Below are 17,787 nucleotides of genomic sequence, written 5' to 3'. Positions count from 1 at the left end.
TACTGTATTGCAAAGACAGTAAAATTTCTACTGATAATTCTAATGAGTTAATTATTTATGTTTCTCCTAGTGTTGAACTCTTATTGCAATAATTTAAGGATGTTTTTCCCAAGGAGATTTCTCATGGACTGCCACCCTCAAGAGGCATAGAACATCAAATTGACCTCCTTCCAGGAGCTTCACTGCCTAATAGACTAGCTTACAAAAGCAATCCCTAAGAGACTGAGGCGATTAAGAAGCAAGTGCAAGACCTCATGCAAAGTGGGTGGGTGCAAGAAAGCTTGAGTCCGTGTGTCATCCCAGTTATTCTAGTGCCAAAGAAAGACAGAACTTGGAGGATATGCACAGACTGCAGGGCCATCAACAACATCACGGCAAAGTATAGGCATCCTATTCCTAGGCTAGACGATATGTTGGATGAATTGCATGGAGCTTGTGTTTTCTATAAAATTGATTTTAAAAGTGGGTACCATCAAATTAGGATTAGAGAGAGGGATGAATGGAAAATAACTTTCAGGACTAAGCATGGGTTGTATGAATGGCTAGTTATGCCCTTTGGGCTGACCAATGCTCCTAGCACTTTCATGAGATTAATGAACCACGTGTTAAGGGAATTTCCAGGAAAATTTGTTATGGTTTATTTTGATGATATCTTGATTTATAGCAAATTCCATGATGAACATCTTGTACATTTAAGGAGAGTTTTAGAGGCCCTTAGGTGTGAGAGCTTGTATGCTAACATGGATAAATGTGTGTTCTGTATGGACCATGTAGTTTTCCTTGGTTTTGTTGTTAGTTCACAGGGAGTACAGATTGATCAAGAAAAGGTGAAAATCATTCAAGAATGGACAACCCCCAAAACTGTTGGTGAGGTAAGAAGCTTTAATGGTTTAGCAAGTTTCTATAGGAGATTTTAGTACTGTGGCAGCACCTCTTACTAAGATTTCCAAGAAAAATATAGCATTTAAATGAGGGGAAAACAAGATCATGCATTCACTACACTTAAGGAAAAATTGATGCATGCACCAATTCTTGCGTTACCTTATTTTGACAAATCCTTTGAAATTGAGTGTGATGCGTCTGGGGTTGCTTTAATTCAAGAGGGACATCCCATTGCCTACTTTAGTGAAAAACTAAATGGGGAAGTCCTTAATCATTCCACATATGATAAGGAGTTGTACGCGTTGGTAAGGGCATTACAAAATTGCCAGCATTAACTTCTACCCAAACAATTTGTCATACATAATGACCATGAATCCTTGAAGCATCTTAACGGTCAAGGAAAACTGAGTAAGAGACATGCCAGATGGGTGGACTTGAACAATTCTAATATGTCATCAAGTACAAGAAAGGTAAGTCCAATGTAGTTGCTGATGCACTTTCAAGAAGGTGTGCCTTATTCTCTACTCTTGAAACTAAATTCATTGGGTTTAAGCACATTAAAGAATTGTATGACCATGATCCAGATTTTGCTTCTCAATATTCTGCGTGTTTACATACTGCTCAAAATGGGTTCTTTCGGCATAATGACTATTTGTTCAAAGAAAAAAAATTATGTGTGCCTAAAGGATCCATGAGGAGATTGCTTGTGAAAGAAGCCCATGCAGGGGGATTAATGGGGCATTTTGGGGTTCAAAAGACTTTAGATATGTTGCAGGAGCATTTCTATTGGCCGCATATGAAACATGATGTGCATAAGTTTTGTGAACATTGCATTGTTTGTAGGCACTCAAAGTCTAGGGTCATGCCTCACGGTCTTTATTCTCCTTTGTCTGTTCTTGAATATCCTTGGACTGACTTATCTATGGATTTTGTTTTAGGTTTTCCTCGGACAAGGAATGGTAAGGACTCTATTTTTGTGGTGGTTGACAGGAACTCAAAAATGGCACATTTCATAACCTGTAAGAAGAATGATGATGTTTGCCATGTTGCTAATTTATTTTTCAAGGAAGTGGTGCGTCTCCACGGACTACCAAGAAGCATCATTTTAGACCGAGACACCAAGTTCCTAAGTCACTTTTGGAGAACATTGTGGGGTAAGGTTGGAACAAATCTTCTCTTTTCCACCACATGCCATCCTCAAACCAATGGCCAAATTGAGGTAGTAAACCGAACTTTGTCTTCTCTTCTTAGAGCTATGATTAAAAAGAATATAAAGAGTTGGGAAGAATGTCTGTCTCATGTTGAATTTGCATATAATAGGGTTGTACATAGCACTACACAACACTCGCCATTCGAAGTAGTGTATGGTTTTAATCCCTTGACTCCTCTTGATTTGTTACCATTGCCTAACATTTCTGATTTTAAGCATAAGGATGCATAGGCTAAAGTTGAGTATGTGAAAAGATTGCATGAGCAGGTGAAGGCTATGCCTAGCAAGCCAACAAGAACAGGAAGGAAGTAGTACTTGAACCAGGTGATTGGGTTTGGGTACACATGAGGAAGGAGAGGTTCCCTAAACAATGGAAGTCCAAACTTCAACCTAGAGGAGACGGACCTTTCCAAGTACTAGAGAGGATCAATGACAATGCTTACAAGATTGATATTCCTGGTGAGTATGGAGTAAGTTCTTCATTTAATGTTGCTAACTTGAATCCATTTGTTACAGGTGATGATTCTGAATATTTGAGGGAAAATGCTTTCCAAGAAGGAGGGAATGATGAGAATCCTAAAACTGCCCAAATACAGGGACCTATGACTAGGAGTAGGACCAAACAGTCAGTGGATACCCTCCAACAAATGGTAGCAAGCATACTTAACAAGGCCCAAGTGGATAAGGATGAAGGCCCAGATACAGAGGCACTACTAAGAATATTAATTGTTACTGAAGGTCCAGACTAATTTGAAGGCCCATGCCAAATATGTTCTTTTTTTATTTATATTTTTTTCGTTGTGATTTTGGGTCAAACTGTTTTGAAAGCCCATGTCTATTTCTATTTTTTCATATACATTATATGTATGGATTTCGTTTTCAATATAAGCACTTTTGGCATTTGATAAAATTTTGTGAGAACTTCTCTCTGGGTTCCTCGCTGAATCAATCTCAGACTTATCAAGGTAATCCTTATGGCGTCTACCATGACTTATCTTCCTTCACTGGAAGTGGCGTCATCCAAAACTCTTTAACCTATATCAAGCGATCCGCTCCTAGTAAGGTTCACATCAGTACTTGAATAAATACTTGATGGACATTGATTGATTGCACCATTCTATGTTAAGGTGAACCTGATATTTCAACAATAGGTATGGATTGTATGGTACCACGTATCTATTTTCTAATGCTACACCATTTCTGTCAATATATTTACCATCGTTACGCCTTTTATAAACAGGATAGCCCTCTTGGTCAACAACAGTTTCAACTTACCATATTTTTGGGGAAATATCTAGAACACTTTCCATCTTTCATGCATGGTGATTGCCTATTTGCATGACCACATGGACCATGCATCATATGTTTCTTGACACACTCATAGAGTTGTGGTTGTTCAATAGAATCTAGTACCTCAGCTGATATGATGCCTTCAATATTTGCAGGAGATGGATACTTGTTGGTAGCATCCAAAAACAACAAGATATGAGCATGTGGCAAACCTCTCTTTTGGAATTCGATTATGTAAATATCTATAATTGGAAGATGGATAGGTTAATCACAACTATACATGCAATGGTCAGTTTAGCACTAAGAGCATCAGGAATGGACAACTTACATGCAAGCACATTTCGTAAAACTTTTCTATCTTTTAAGTCATACATTAATTGTTCTAGCTTAAGTTTAAAAACTCTTGTTACAATGTCTGGCCAATCCTATGCAGCTAATTTAAGAGTTGATAGAGGACTATCCAAGGAGGAAGAGTTTGGCTTAGCTGGGCTCAACATGGATGGACCAATCACTTGAGCAAGGAGTAAGAGATTTTAAGAAGAGCTTAGCAAGAGACTAAATTATCTCATGGAGGAAAGAGAAGAAGTGAAGTTTGTGACACCCTCTACCCCGACATATAAATAAATAAAATATATAAAAAATATCGGTAACCAAATTCACACGGGTAAAAGGTTCACATTCACTTCGCTATTATCAATTAAAACTTATTAAAATATATAATAAATTCACTTCGGCTCAAACAAGGCCGTCTATAAAACCCTATACCCCAATGCCACATCCTATCAGAGTGTTGTGTCCCGACGTCCTTCAGCACATGGTTCCTTAAAGCAATTCACCTAGTCATCTGCTCCCCCGAACACAAAGTTCAAGATCATCACAGGATCCAAACACAAACAACACACGGGAGTGAGTTATTACATTCCTAACTAATAGAGAAACAAGACAACTAGATATACATATCATATAAACCAAATAAAACTTAGTTACACGAAATTCATGTAATTCCACCACTTTGTCATTCAAAGTTCACTTTTCAATCATCAATCACATTACACAAGAATCACACGCTCTGATCAAGACATAATAACACATCAATTTCATAATAAACAATTAGCAAGCGCATGAGACAATTATGCTAAGACTCAAGCCTATATGCAATGCGGTACCATGTCAGTGAAAAACCACCCTGGGGCGCTTAGGAGTACATAACAAGACACACCACACAATGGGTTTGTCAGGTCACTCTCACTAAGTAAGATCATAGGGAGACCAGTCAGGGTCACGATGTTTTGCGAGAATGCTCCAACCATATGGGATCAGCATAGGCTTAAAGGAACACTCAAACCCGGTGACCCCCAAGGCCTACACTCCGAAGAGTCCGTCAGGGCCTCTCCCTCCTGATTCAGGTCCAACCCCTAAAATCATTTTAGCACACAGACACTGCTAGTGAATTATACAATACCCACGACCTCACACTCGTGTCTTAAACACGTACAACATATTGCGCTACAATTTAACACTGGTTCCTAAACAGGAACCTACACTTTCTCTTTAACACTGGTTTCCTAAATAGGAAACCTACACTTTTTCTTTAACACTGCGCATTTACACTTTTCTCAAGATAACACTGGTCGGGTTATTGTACAATTCATAGCTTACAACATAAATAATGTCACATCAAGAGTTAATCACACACTTATTCACAACCAAAACTCATTCACAATTTCACATCTCATAATGTCACAATTTACCATCACATGTTTTCACGTATCTCACAATTCAACACCCATTCTACTTTACACTTTTACTCAATCTCAAGGCAACATATTATTCCACAATTCATCACATATTTCATTTATAAGCACTGCTCATGAATTATACAATACCACGACCTCACACTCTTATTTCACACACGTTTAACACAATTGCGCTACAATTTAACATTGGTTCCTAAACTAGGAACCTACACTTTCTCTTTAACACTGCGCATAAACACTGGTCGTGTTATTGTATAATTCATAGCTCACGATATAATTAATGTAGCATCAAGTGTTAAGCACATCCACTTATTCACAGTCGAATATCATGTCCACACTTTAACATCTCATAACATTACATCAACCATCTCATAACATTCCCAATGATATTCATAAGGTACAACATACACATGTTCATGAAATTTAACCATAACATTCTCAAACCCCAACACTTAATAATTGTTGGAATCATACTATAACATTCTACAATATTATTTACATAAATTATTAATATAAATAACTACCTCTATATATATAAACTAGCATACATCATATTAAATCACAAATTTCAAAGTAAGCTTTTAATGCACAAATTCTAAATAATTATATGAACACTTTGGTCAATTTCAATTATGATATTAATTTTTTAAAATTATATATAAAAACCTAACAGCAAGAAAAAGAGAAAATACAAAATCAATATCTTTCTCTAAATTTCTCCTTACTTTATTTCATCAATTCATATTAATTAGAAAAAATACTCAATTTATAGGGTTCACACTCAACACAATAGCATATCAATTTCACAACAATTGGTCTGTCAAACATATATAATTCACTGTAACAATTATAAGGATAAAATGAAATTGCAAAAACACCCCAAAACCCATTCCAATTGATATCTCTAAGGATCCCTACACATGTTCTCACTAGTTCCCAATTGTGAATAACTCTTCACTTACCTCTAAGCGGGCTCAAGTGTCTTCAGCCAGCGATAGCAGCATCTCTAGCAGTTCCCTGAGATTCCCCCAATCTTTTTCCTCTAATTGCTTCGATTGAAGCCTCCACTTGTACTGTCATCATGCGATTTATTTTTCTCCCTCCACAAATATTATCTCGCAAATCCCAACGTTGAAAGCGTGCTAAACTGAATTTCGAACAACATATCCAAATTTCATGAAAATCCAACGGTTAACGAAACCGGGATCGTAGTTTTTCCGAGACAGCTCTGGGTTTCTGCGGGAAAAGAAAATGCTATAATGTGAGGGGTATTTCTCTTAGCTCAGACATAATATCGAAATTCCCAACGGTGAGAATGCTCGGAATCGGGTTGTGAACGTGGTGCTCAAATTTCACCACGATCCAACGGTGAATGATTCTGAGATCGACATTTTTCTGAGACAGCTTAGGTGGCCTACAGGAAAAAGAGAGGATTTTGGAAGAAGAGAGAAAAAAAAAACGAAATTGTGAGACATATGAGGTTGAGGAGTCAGTCTGAAAACTGACCTATCATGTTGCTATTTATAGCTAGGGGCATTTCCGACCTATTATTTACTCTATTTATTTATTTATTATTTATTATTTTATAAAAACAAATTTTATTTTATTCTCTATCAAACAAATAAATAAAATACCCTTTTTATTTTCTCTCAAATCATTATTTTAATTAATAATTATATCTCCTTATTTATTTATTTATAAAATCTCATCATTATTTTTAAAATTCTATTTATTTATAAATAACAATTCTTTTTAATCTAGTTTACGAAAATTAGGATGTTACAAAGTTCATTTATTTTTGCCAACTTTTAGAATAATATTAATTTTTGTTTTTAATTATATTTTTGGGCTTATTTTTGGACTTGTAATGGGCTACTACCTTTTTATTGTTATTTTTAAGTCTTTTGATTATTAGATTAGTTATTGAGCCTTGGCCTAATTTAGGATTATTAGTAGGAGTTATAAATAGACTCCTTAAACACTTTGTTGGCAGTTTTTATGAAATTTCATATATTAGACACACCGTTAAGAGAGTGTCTCTCTTGGTTCTTGTGTGAAACCTTAGGTTCTTGCCAAAGAATTCTACTCTTTGTGGCGAATCATCCTTAATTTATCAATCTCTTAAGATTATGGCATTGTTCTTTCCATCTCCTTCTCTAATTCCACTTTTTCCTTGTTATTTTCCGCAATTTCATAGAGCCCAAATTGGTTCCCCAATTTGCTAATGTTAAAAATTGGATCCGCAAATCAGGGTTCCATCAAGAGCTGAAATAGATCGTTGAATCTCAGGCCAGTATGGATTGCAAGTGAATGTTAAGAACAAATCCGAAAATCCAACAATGCTACAAATGGTCATTCCACCAAAGTACAATTGATCCATATATCTACGACTACCAACAAAAGATGAAGGTAAGATAATACGCTTTCCACAACTGGCATGTTGATTTTCAACTCGATGTTGTGAGTTTTTTAAAGTATTATATTTAACACAATGCAGTTGCTTCTGATGAGTTTTGATAAACAATAATTATTATACCTCCATCATTGTGTAACCATTAACAATGAATTGCTGAAATAATCATCTGGACCTCAGTAAAGTTTGTGCTTCACTTTTTCTAGATTGCAGCCTAAAACACAAGAACTCTGATAGTTAGTTTGTTTCTCTTCCTTTCATGAGAATCATTCATATCTCTATGTTTGATATCACTGCGGTACCCATCTTCACCATAAGGAAACAACAGAGGATATTGCAATCCAAGATAACCTGGATAAAACTCATTGATTCTTTGTAATCGTCCATTTTTCTTTTCAAGTATTATGTCTCGATTGATAGGTTGACTTGCATCACCAACAATAACTACAACCACCTTTAAAACTATGGGCAAATTATAAATCCTTCCATCCTTCTTTTTGTCTACAATTAATTGTAGGTTAAGATTCTCTTTCTAATAGTTATCATATTTGTCTTTCGTCTTCCTAAAAGACTTAGCAAAGACATTGTATTCATCAAGCATATCTTTTATCTTCGACATAAGTTTTGAATCAAGTAGATTTGACCTTGCACAAATACAAAAAATGCCATCAGTGATATAAACTAAATAATTGGGTCCATCATTTACCTGTGTGACAACTGAATAAAAATAGGCATGTAGTCATTCAAAGCAAACAAAATAAAAAAACACAGTTTACCTAATTGCACCAATTTTGTTTTCAATTTCATTTTTTGTATATATATATATATATAGTTGGGCAAATTTTGGTGGTTTCCAGGCATTGGTAGCAGGCTTCCAATCAAATGGCATGATTGTCCATGAATTTTGTAAATTGCTAGACCTTTTCCTTTGAGCAGACTTGTATCTATCTTGGCCCCAGGAGAGTTGAATGCAAACATCATATTATAAGCCCTGATATTTTGTTGGTAATTTTTGCTTTCACATGATTCTTCTTCACATAGTAGTTGTTGGAAAAGCATTGGAGGATTCTTGAGAAAAGGAAGGTGTATCCTTCCCATGCTGCAACAAAGACTATATTTGAGATTAGCTTGGTTTCTATTTTTCCTCGTACTTTCTTGATACCACATAGCAGCTTGGCAATATGCACATATTTGAGACAGGTCGCCAAGACCAACATATCCTACAAAATAAATGTTATTTAGGTTGACACAGATGACATTATGGTTAAACTTTACTAAACCATGTTGTCAGTAAAACCAGTGCTAATGTCATGAGCGGTATCATCAACACTATCTAATAGTTCATTCTCATAATCTAGTACAATGCCATTTTTTTTTGTAAAACCACAAATAGTTACACCAATATTCTTATTACTTTATGTGTAATTCATTTGATAAAGTATTTCAAATTATTCTCACCTGCATTTTCAGCATTGTTATCTGATAAGGCTTCATTAGTATGATGAAGTGAATCATTTGCATGTTGAGGTACAAAGGAACGATCGAGGATTTCATTATCCAGTAGTCCAGTAGAAGCTGAAGATGCAGCCACAAAGTCACTGTACAAATTACTACGAAGGCTAAATATGTTATTGATAGTTTTCCTCTGTCTGGTTGGCATGTGTTGACTATTTGGCTGAGTATTAGTGATATCTGCTAATGCCATTTGAAAAGTTCTTTGGCTTCTGCCACTTTTTCCAGCTGCATTACCGGTTCCTATGACATTCATAACAGAAGCTCAGTGTTCACAGCATATGAAGAAATACACCTTATAACAACAATACAACTTGAGGATATTAGTGTACAGATAAAACCTATATTTTCATTGAATATGTGTACCTTTTTGGCTCTATCATTCTAACTTCTTCGTAAACGCTTTCCTTTTAATCTTGCAAATTTAGCAGAAACTCTTGTGTTAGAACCCTCTTCTTCCATGAATGATTAACTAGAAATGAAAGTGCTTTAATAATGACCTGAAGATATCTTAGCAGAATATGAGAAAATGAAAATATTACTCCGTATTTAAAGATTGCCATTTTTTAAAAGTTATATTGCTTTAAGAATGAACTGAAGATATGATATTCAAAATCATTGTTTCATCAACTCTAACTCACCTACCAACTATGACACAGTGATTTAAAAAAAATTGTCAGGAAAAATGCTGCACAAACTCTACTAATTAGAAAATCTTGTGCTTTTCATTAGGATTTTAGATGGTACAATGGTTAGAATGGAAAAGGTGACTTAGTGGAAGACTTAGTACTCTTGATTGCTATGCTGTCGTTGGTAACAACACCTTTTTGGTAGCCAGTAGACTTAGTGTAGCTTATACCTACGTTGTAGCCACATGTTAGCAAGTTATGAATCTACTTTTTTATTTCCTACAAAATACTATAAATATGTATATAGCAAATTTTAGACATTTCTGCACCAAATGGTAGTAGGCTGCCAGCACACTTAAAAGCAAACCTTACAGTGTTTTTTATGATACCCTTCTACAAGTCAACTCCCAACTATTCTGTAATTCTGTTGGACACTTGTATGCTTTGTTGTGATTTGTTTAAGACCATTATGTTGAAATTGATTTGGTTTTGTCCATAAATTACTTCATACAACAGATGATTTTTTTTATGCTTCTGTAAGGTTTGAAATACATGTTTTACAACAAAGGCTAAAATGTACAGGCATATGCAATTGGAAAATCCTACTCTTTTATTTTTGTGGACCTTCCAAAGTTCAGTTTAAAGCCATGCTTTGTTGGCCTTAACTGTGTAGTATTCTTTTCAACTTCAATCTTTGTGGACTTGTCAAAGTTAAAAGCCATGCTTTGATGGCCTTAAAAACTATCATATCAGATGGAAATTATTTGACCGTGATCACATTTTCAACATACCAAATTTTCATGGATTTCGAATTTCATTTGTCATATTGTGTAGGAACATTGCATTACACTTGGTTTGAAAAAAAAACAAAAGTAATATCCCAAAATTTAAAAAACAAAGCCCCAGTTTGAGCACAACATAATTTACAATACTTAAGAAGATGTTAATTCATCATAATAATTTTCTATAGCCTGAGGTGCACCACTCTTGCCTCCGCCAAAACCTTGATATCTTAGGTCTTCCTTTTGCTTTTTAATCCATTCAATTAACACTACATGTGGAGCAGGCTGTGCAATAATCATCTTAGCATTTTCAATTGATGATCTTTGTGCAACTGTCTTTGCACCTAGCTGGCAATACCAATGGGATTAATTATCAGTAATAAGACTCAGTTTTGACATAATAACATTATGATAACATAAGTTTTGCACACAAATCTCTTATGCCACAGTTAAGAACTCCTTGGCATGAAACATCCTTAGCACTTGCTTGTCTTGACAAATTTGATGCACCATATATCCAATTCGGATAATTAACAACATCTCGAACACATCTTCCTTCAGCACTTTCTCTGTCTATTAAAAATAATATATGTTTTTCAATAAGCGACATCACCTGTGGTGGATACACTCTTGGATCAACATGTTGAAAAAGTAAGAAAAACAGGTTATGCAACATTGGTTAAACTATTGAAACAATCAGAGCCCTATGAAAAATCTAAAAATACCTCAGTTGACAAAATAACATTATGGCAGTCCTCATTTAGTAACTTTGCTACATCAACATTTGGTAATTTAAACCATGCAGCTCCATAATCATCATAAACTTGAGCTATTAATGAGTAGTTGCAATGCCACAATAAACTTATTTTTTAATTGACTATCACACAAATGATTTGTGTGCAAAACAGAAGGTATGAATTAAGTATGTTTACCTAGGAATTAGTGGAACACTGACTTCAGTTTCGTAATGCCTTGCATCATTATATTCTACCAATCAATGGCCATTTTCTATTTCCCTCCAAGGCGTATTATCCATGAATCCAACGATTTTGGCCCAAACTACACACAAATCATCCTATACAATGAAAAGTACCATATGTATATATTAGTGAAGACCATATTAAATAACTTCAACAATCCAACTAAATGGTTATATATGAAAGATTAAAAACACTGACTCATACAAATAAGTGCAAATTTGCAATCCTTTTATGGGCATTAAGAATCAGGAATTTGAAATAAACATCTTTTGGAATTGGTCCAAGATTAATCACATACACTTTTTCAAGCTTGACTCTGTTATGGAACATGTAATGTTAATCTTAAACGAATGCACCTTTCACCAATGACAAAAGCAATACACATTTGGCGAAAATTGCAACTGCAGTAGATAGACATTAAACCAATGTATACCTTATTCTAGAATTAGACATGGTTGGTAAGTTTGGATTCAATATTATGTTGCTGACATTAGCCACCATTTCAATATACATTTCACCTGTTTCATTAGAACGACATTCAACATTAATATATTTACAAATGTATGTTGTATCATCAAGCGAGAATGACATTCAACATTAATATTAAGGCCTACCATGACTCAATGCACCACATACCTGCAGTCTGCTATGTTGAATTGCCAAAAAAAAGAGGAGCATCAACATTGTCATCTCTCACTAAGTCTATTATAACTTTGACATATTCATCACAGAAAACAGATTCAATAGTATGCTTGCACAATAATACAAAATTGAATATTAGACACTGTGTAGTATACAAAATATAATTTGAAGAAAAATGAATCATACTCTCCATCAGTGATGTGAGCAAATATCCTTTGAATAGTTGTGCCATTTTTTACAAAGTTTTGCACTGACGATATTGTTGAAATCCACCCAGCTATGTCTTCATTACATAAAATACCCAACAAATTAAATCACAAACTTGCTCATAACATTATAACTAAATCCTATTAGAATAAGACAACTACTATACCTATGCAATATGCAGGAATTTCAGATGATTCAGTAATGACTTCTAATGGAATTGGTTTCAGGCAACATAGTTGACTCAATGTTTCAGATCCCATTGATGTAACAATAGAGAATCTTGTTATTGCAAGCTTATATTCATGATTTGCCAAGTGCGAATTAGCACAGTTCCTCAATACACTAACATTGTGCAAGATATAGAGCTTTCCTTCTTCCATATTTAAACTCAGGAGATTCCAAATATCTTTTCTTACAAATGTTTCAATTTGATCACCCTTATTCCATATAAAAATTCAACTTAGTGTAAGGCACAAACATAGTTTTCCATAGGTGTTGTTCAAATAAGATATAAACAAAATAACTTGATACTTGGCTATAAACAAAACCAATTTGAACCTCCCAATTGCACTTCCATTAACATTGTCAATTGTTTTCCATATCTTATTGACTTGAGCCTTCACAGCCCAACAAGTAATAGAAGGAGCAATAACCTTCACTGGGATTAACACGTATCCTAAAATTGCCATCACCTTAGGACAACCGTATCACAAACACAGGTGTCCTAGGTTTGTAATGAAATCAGCTGCTATTATTGGCAGTGTATGAGGAAATCACCTTTGCTCTATTCTTTCTGCAATTGAATTTCCTTTGGCCAAACACTGTGTAATTCCTAGAGTGTTAACTTGTCATTTCATGTGCACAAAAATTAGTAGGCTCTACTATTAGCAATTGTGTGCGATCTACACACATCTGGATAAAAGATCTTTGTCTGCAACTATGTAGTGCATGAATCAATAAATTTGACTGCAACATGACTTAAACCATCATGTCTATCACTGTTAGCGCACAATTATTGTTGTAAAAAAAAGCTCTTGACATGTATGTCACTGTTAACCAATTGGTAAAATATTAACATATCAATTACCAATTCGAATAGAATTGGTTTGGTTACATTATTATATTCATGTTTGTACCGCGAACAAACACCTTGACCATAATCTATAAACTGTGAAAAAGAGTTTTATATGTCAAGAGGCTTCCACTTGTTATGTTTACCTTTTATTTCTCATGGTCTCATTGACTTTGTTATATTATATATGTCACAAGATACTGCCTAAACATTACTGAATTTGTAGCACTATTTTAATTTATAATCCTAGCAAGACTCGTAATAATGGTGTTTCGATTTGTTCATAAAAGAACTCTCGTATATGAGGAAGGCACCTCTGCTACATTAGAAAGTGGAATATAGGAGGAGAAATACATAAGCTCACATCCAATATGAAACATTTCATAGTCAAAAAAGCATATTTCATATCTTAATTAACACAAATGACTTTTTTTTTTTAATTTGATCATAACACAGCTCTGGTATATGAGGAAGGCACCTCTGCTACATTAGAAAGTGGAATACAAGATGAGAAATACATATGCTCACATCCAAAACTCAACATTTCATAGAAGAACTCTCGTATATGAGGAAGGCACCTCTGCTACATTAGAAAGTGGAATATAGGAGGAGAAATACATAAGCTCACATCCAATATGAAACATTTCATAGTCAAAAAAGCATATTTCATATCTTAATTAACACAAATGACTTTTTTTTTTTAATTTGATCATAACACAGCTCTGGTATATGAGGAAGGCACCTCTGCTACATTAGAAAGTGGAATACAAGATGAGAAATACATATGCTCACATCCAAAACTCAACATTTCATAGTCAACAAAATATATATATATATATATATATATATATATATCTTAAAAATTAAGCATGCTACATAGAGCATAAGTGTTAACATATTACAACACACAAAAGGCAACATTAAACAACCTAGAAAATAGCAGGCTTCAAAATCCTTTTATCCAATCATGCTTTACTCAGACTTGATATGTTTAGATAATTTGGAACATGATAACTGAATTGATGACAAGTCTTCAAATGGTATTGATTCCAACTAAGATTCAGAGATCAAAAATCCTTTTTTTGCAGGAGTTACTGACTTAGATGATTCAGGATCAAAATCTCCATGGGCTAATAAGGATTGTTGTTGTGGTGATATATAAATACAACAAATGTTACCTTCACTGTAAGTTAAGTATTAATAAACATAGATTAAACCATAACTTATAGTGTAGGTTATATCATCTCTCTACTTCACAAACGAATCTGACATTTCGGGCTCAATTCCGGCAAGCTATATTAAAAAAAACAATAAAATTAGATTTGGAATTGTCATGTTACAAACCATAAAGATTATTAATTATATTGACCTCATATGTAGGAAGTCTCTTCAATAATAACATAATTAGATCTTCATCCTCTGAGATTTGTGACACAGAATACCGGGTATTGTTCCATATAGCCTTAAATCTAAAAGCTAATTTTTTGCCCAGTATCCTATCAATAGCCTCTACAATGTCCTTTGGATCAAATTCACCTTCTGCCAAGGGTTAACATCAAATTCAAATTCAAATATATAAACACCGCAAGCTGACTATGATGATTAACTAAAGCTATTAGATTATAGTTTACACCTCATCAATCATCTGTTGTTTAATCTCACTTGCACTTTCTTTAATGAGTGCATTACACTCACGATCCCATAAAGTAAAGTTAGCAGTTTCATTAGGTTGGCCAACTCTCACTTCCAATTGAAACCTATATAGTATAGCATGATTTAACTTAAGTTATCATAGATTATTTAATGACACATGAATTGGAAACATATACATACATGTCTAATATAAGAAACACAAGTTTAAATACATACCCTGGCCACAATTGTTGCACTTTCATTTCCACAACCTTGACAGGTGTATGGAAATTTCTCACATTCCACTTTCTTGTTACATTTTGGGCAACTTTCATATATCCAACCATTGCCAACTAAGAACTTGGTTATCATGGCAACAGCCACACAAACACATTCCTAGCAAACACAATATATAAAACTTTTAACATCACATTATTGTTAATCATGAAAGATATCAGCCATCAAAATCAATCCTAGCAACCTTTAACATGTACCTTTTTCAACTCACAAAGTTCACTTAATGATTTAACTTGAGCATTATAAAGAAATCTATCCTCTGAAGTAGGTTGGGCAGAATAAGAGACTTGACTCAACCTTTGACTGCAAGTCACAAGGCTTAGTTGACTCGGATCAAATCTGCAATAGAGTAAGAAAAAGGATAATCACTACTCATTTTTATTTATATTGAAGAAAGAAGTATGGTTTCATAATCACTACCTATTTTTATAATCTTCAATGTCCTTCAAATCTTCATTGATAAATAGCCTAAAACCATACATTAAATTTTGAATGGACACTGCATAAGCCCCTACATATGTAATATGATTATTAAGGCAATGACAATATAATCTAGAATTTATCTACATAAATCATAAGTGACATAATAACCTCGTGCTTCCTTAATTTTTGCCAAATGAAGCAGAAGTATAATTGGTCCATTTTGATGTTTGTCCAAATAATCTTTCAGCAAGAATGTAAAATCCTCCCACAGAGTACAATTGACAATGGTACCACTATTATTAAATTAAAAAACAAAACATAATTGTAGTCAATCATATGGATCATTATAAATATTTCTATTTAACATTAAAATAACAATGATAGAAAGTACCACTTATCCTTCATAGTGAGGACCACCTTTTTGGGTTTTCCATCCAGGCTCCATTGCAATACATCAACTAACTCCCCGATAACATTTGCCCATAAGCTCAGGTTTATTAACTTTTGAATCCATGACAACGAGCGGACTGAATAAGAAGTAAGTAATAAACATACCTATTAAGTAGTCAGGATTGGCACTGCCAGTAAGAACATCATCAAATAGTGTAAAACCATACACCATTTCTGGTATCATTGGAAAATCTTGCTCTTTTACTTTTGTAGAAGTGACAAAGTTCAGTTTAAAGGCATGCTTTGTTGGCCTAAACTGTCCAATATTCTTTTCAAATTCAAAATTTTGTATCATATATGTCTTACCCACTTTAACAACATCATTCCACTTATCAGGATCAACATCTTTAATTTGAGCAACAATCTTATCAGCCTATGCAAATATTAAAAACTGGGATATCAGATGGAAATTATTTGACAATATACATGAATAATTTATATGATACATTCTCATCCATCAAGATCATTCCAATGTTAATCCTTGCAGCCCTTCAAATAACCCACATATTAATCATACGCACACTTATTTTCCAAGTCTACTTTTGAGCAGTGATGTCCATAATGGAGTTGAGCTTACGCGTCATGATGAACTACTAACATAGATAACCATTAAAGCATCAAGCATGCAAATAAAATGAATTTTTTAAAAGGAACAAAGACATCATCATGAACACTAAGATAGTGAGTAGGATACTGCAAATAGAAAGGCGGCAACACATAAAAAAGACAGAAACCAAAAAAGAATGTAGTGCATAGAGCATCAACAGATATATACAAAGAACCTTACCAAGTGAAGTCAGTTTCTTCAAGCAACACAGGTGGACAACCTTTGTACACCAGAGAATGAAAATGCAGGATTTTGGTTAGGTTGTGGAACATGCAACTGGAATGCAGAAATGAGAAAGAACCTTACCAAGTGAAGTGAGCTTCTTTAACCAACATAGGTGGAAGTGAGGTAAAATTGGAAGCTTGTGGTTTATGCAACTGGAATCCAGAAATGAGGTGAAATCGAAAGCTTGCGATTTATGCAAAAAATGGAATCTAGAAATGAAGTGAAATCAGAAGCTATTCACATTTGTCGCAAAACGAAAGATATTGCACAATGTTTCATAGCCTCTCTCTAGCTGTCACAATAGCTCAGCAACGTGAATCAATCAACTAAGACTATAGAATCGGCATAGCCTGGAACCTAGCCGAATCGTGGCCTGCATTTTTGAATTTGAATTTAAATTTTTTTGAAATTTGGAAATGGAAAACGGTGGAACGAAGAAGCAGCGGAAGCAGAACGCGGGAACCTTGCGCGGGAGCTGATGAAAGATTGAGGAAACTAACACATGTCAAGAAAAAATAAAAAAATTGGAAGAAACGGATAGCGCTGACATGTGGAACAACCGGTCATTGTTTTATTACTAACATATAGATTTTTTCTTATAAATTTTTTCTTATAAAGATAACATTATAAGAAGTTCTTAGAAGGAAGAAATAAAAACCTTTCGGATTTAGATATATGAGTTGATTTTACTTCATGTAACGATATGTTGACAATTTTCAAATTCGAGTAAATATATAATTTAATTAATGAAAAATGTTACTTTATTTTATGAGAAAT

At 34.2% G+C, this 17,787-nt stretch overlaps 1 protein-coding gene across 4 annotated transcripts; it reads right to left on the bottom strand.

Moving 5' to 3' along the window:
* Positions 1-10,497: 10,497 nt before the first annotated feature.
* Positions 10,498-17,533, bottom strand: LOC102662874 (uncharacterized). Of its 4 annotated transcripts, none has more exons than XR_003262810.2 (9): positions 17,092-17,533; positions 16,966-17,005; positions 16,120-16,255; positions 15,897-16,021; positions 15,726-15,816; positions 15,503-15,644; positions 11,889-15,404; positions 11,408-11,550; positions 10,498-10,823 (listed from the first exon to the last, which is right to left on the bottom strand). XR_003262810.2 is itself a non-coding variant. In XM_014762079.3 (9 exons), exons 3-8 carry the CDS (start codon positions 16,131-16,133, stop codon positions 14,625-14,627), a joined length of 576 nt encoding a protein of 191 aa, XP_014617565.1. In that variant the 5' UTR covers positions 16,134-16,255; positions 16,966-17,005; positions 17,092-17,533; the 3' UTR covers positions 10,498-11,550; positions 11,889-14,624. The 4 variants fall into 4 exon arrangements, 1 of the variants encoding a protein (XP_014617565.1); XR_003262808.2 differs by having other exon boundaries at positions 10,498-11,550; positions 11,889-11,973; positions 12,092-15,404; XR_003262813.2 differs by having other exon boundaries at positions 10,498-11,550; positions 11,889-14,915; positions 15,246-15,404.
* Positions 17,534-17,787: the final 254 nt, after the last annotated feature.

This window comes from Glycine max, chromosome 9, assembly GCF_000004515.6.
Source record: "Glycine max cultivar Williams 82 chromosome 9, Glycine_max_v4.0, whole genome shotgun sequence".
NCBI classification, from domain to species: Eukaryota; Viridiplantae; Streptophyta; class Magnoliopsida; order Fabales; family Fabaceae; genus Glycine; species Glycine max.
The sequence above is the reverse complement of the archived record's forward strand: the minus strand, read 5'-3'. Positions and strand labels throughout refer to the sequence as shown.

Coding starts and splice junctions, on each gene's coding strand:
- LOC102662874 (XM_014762079.3), bottom strand. Junction 15,645..15,725: donor ATTGAAGATTATAAAAATAG/GTAGTGATTATG, acceptor ACTCTATTGCAG/ATTTGATCCGAGTCAACTAA. Junction 14,670..15,245: donor GTGCAACAATTGTGGCCAGG/GTATGTATTTAA, acceptor TTTTTAATATAG/CTTGCCGGAATTGAGCCCGA.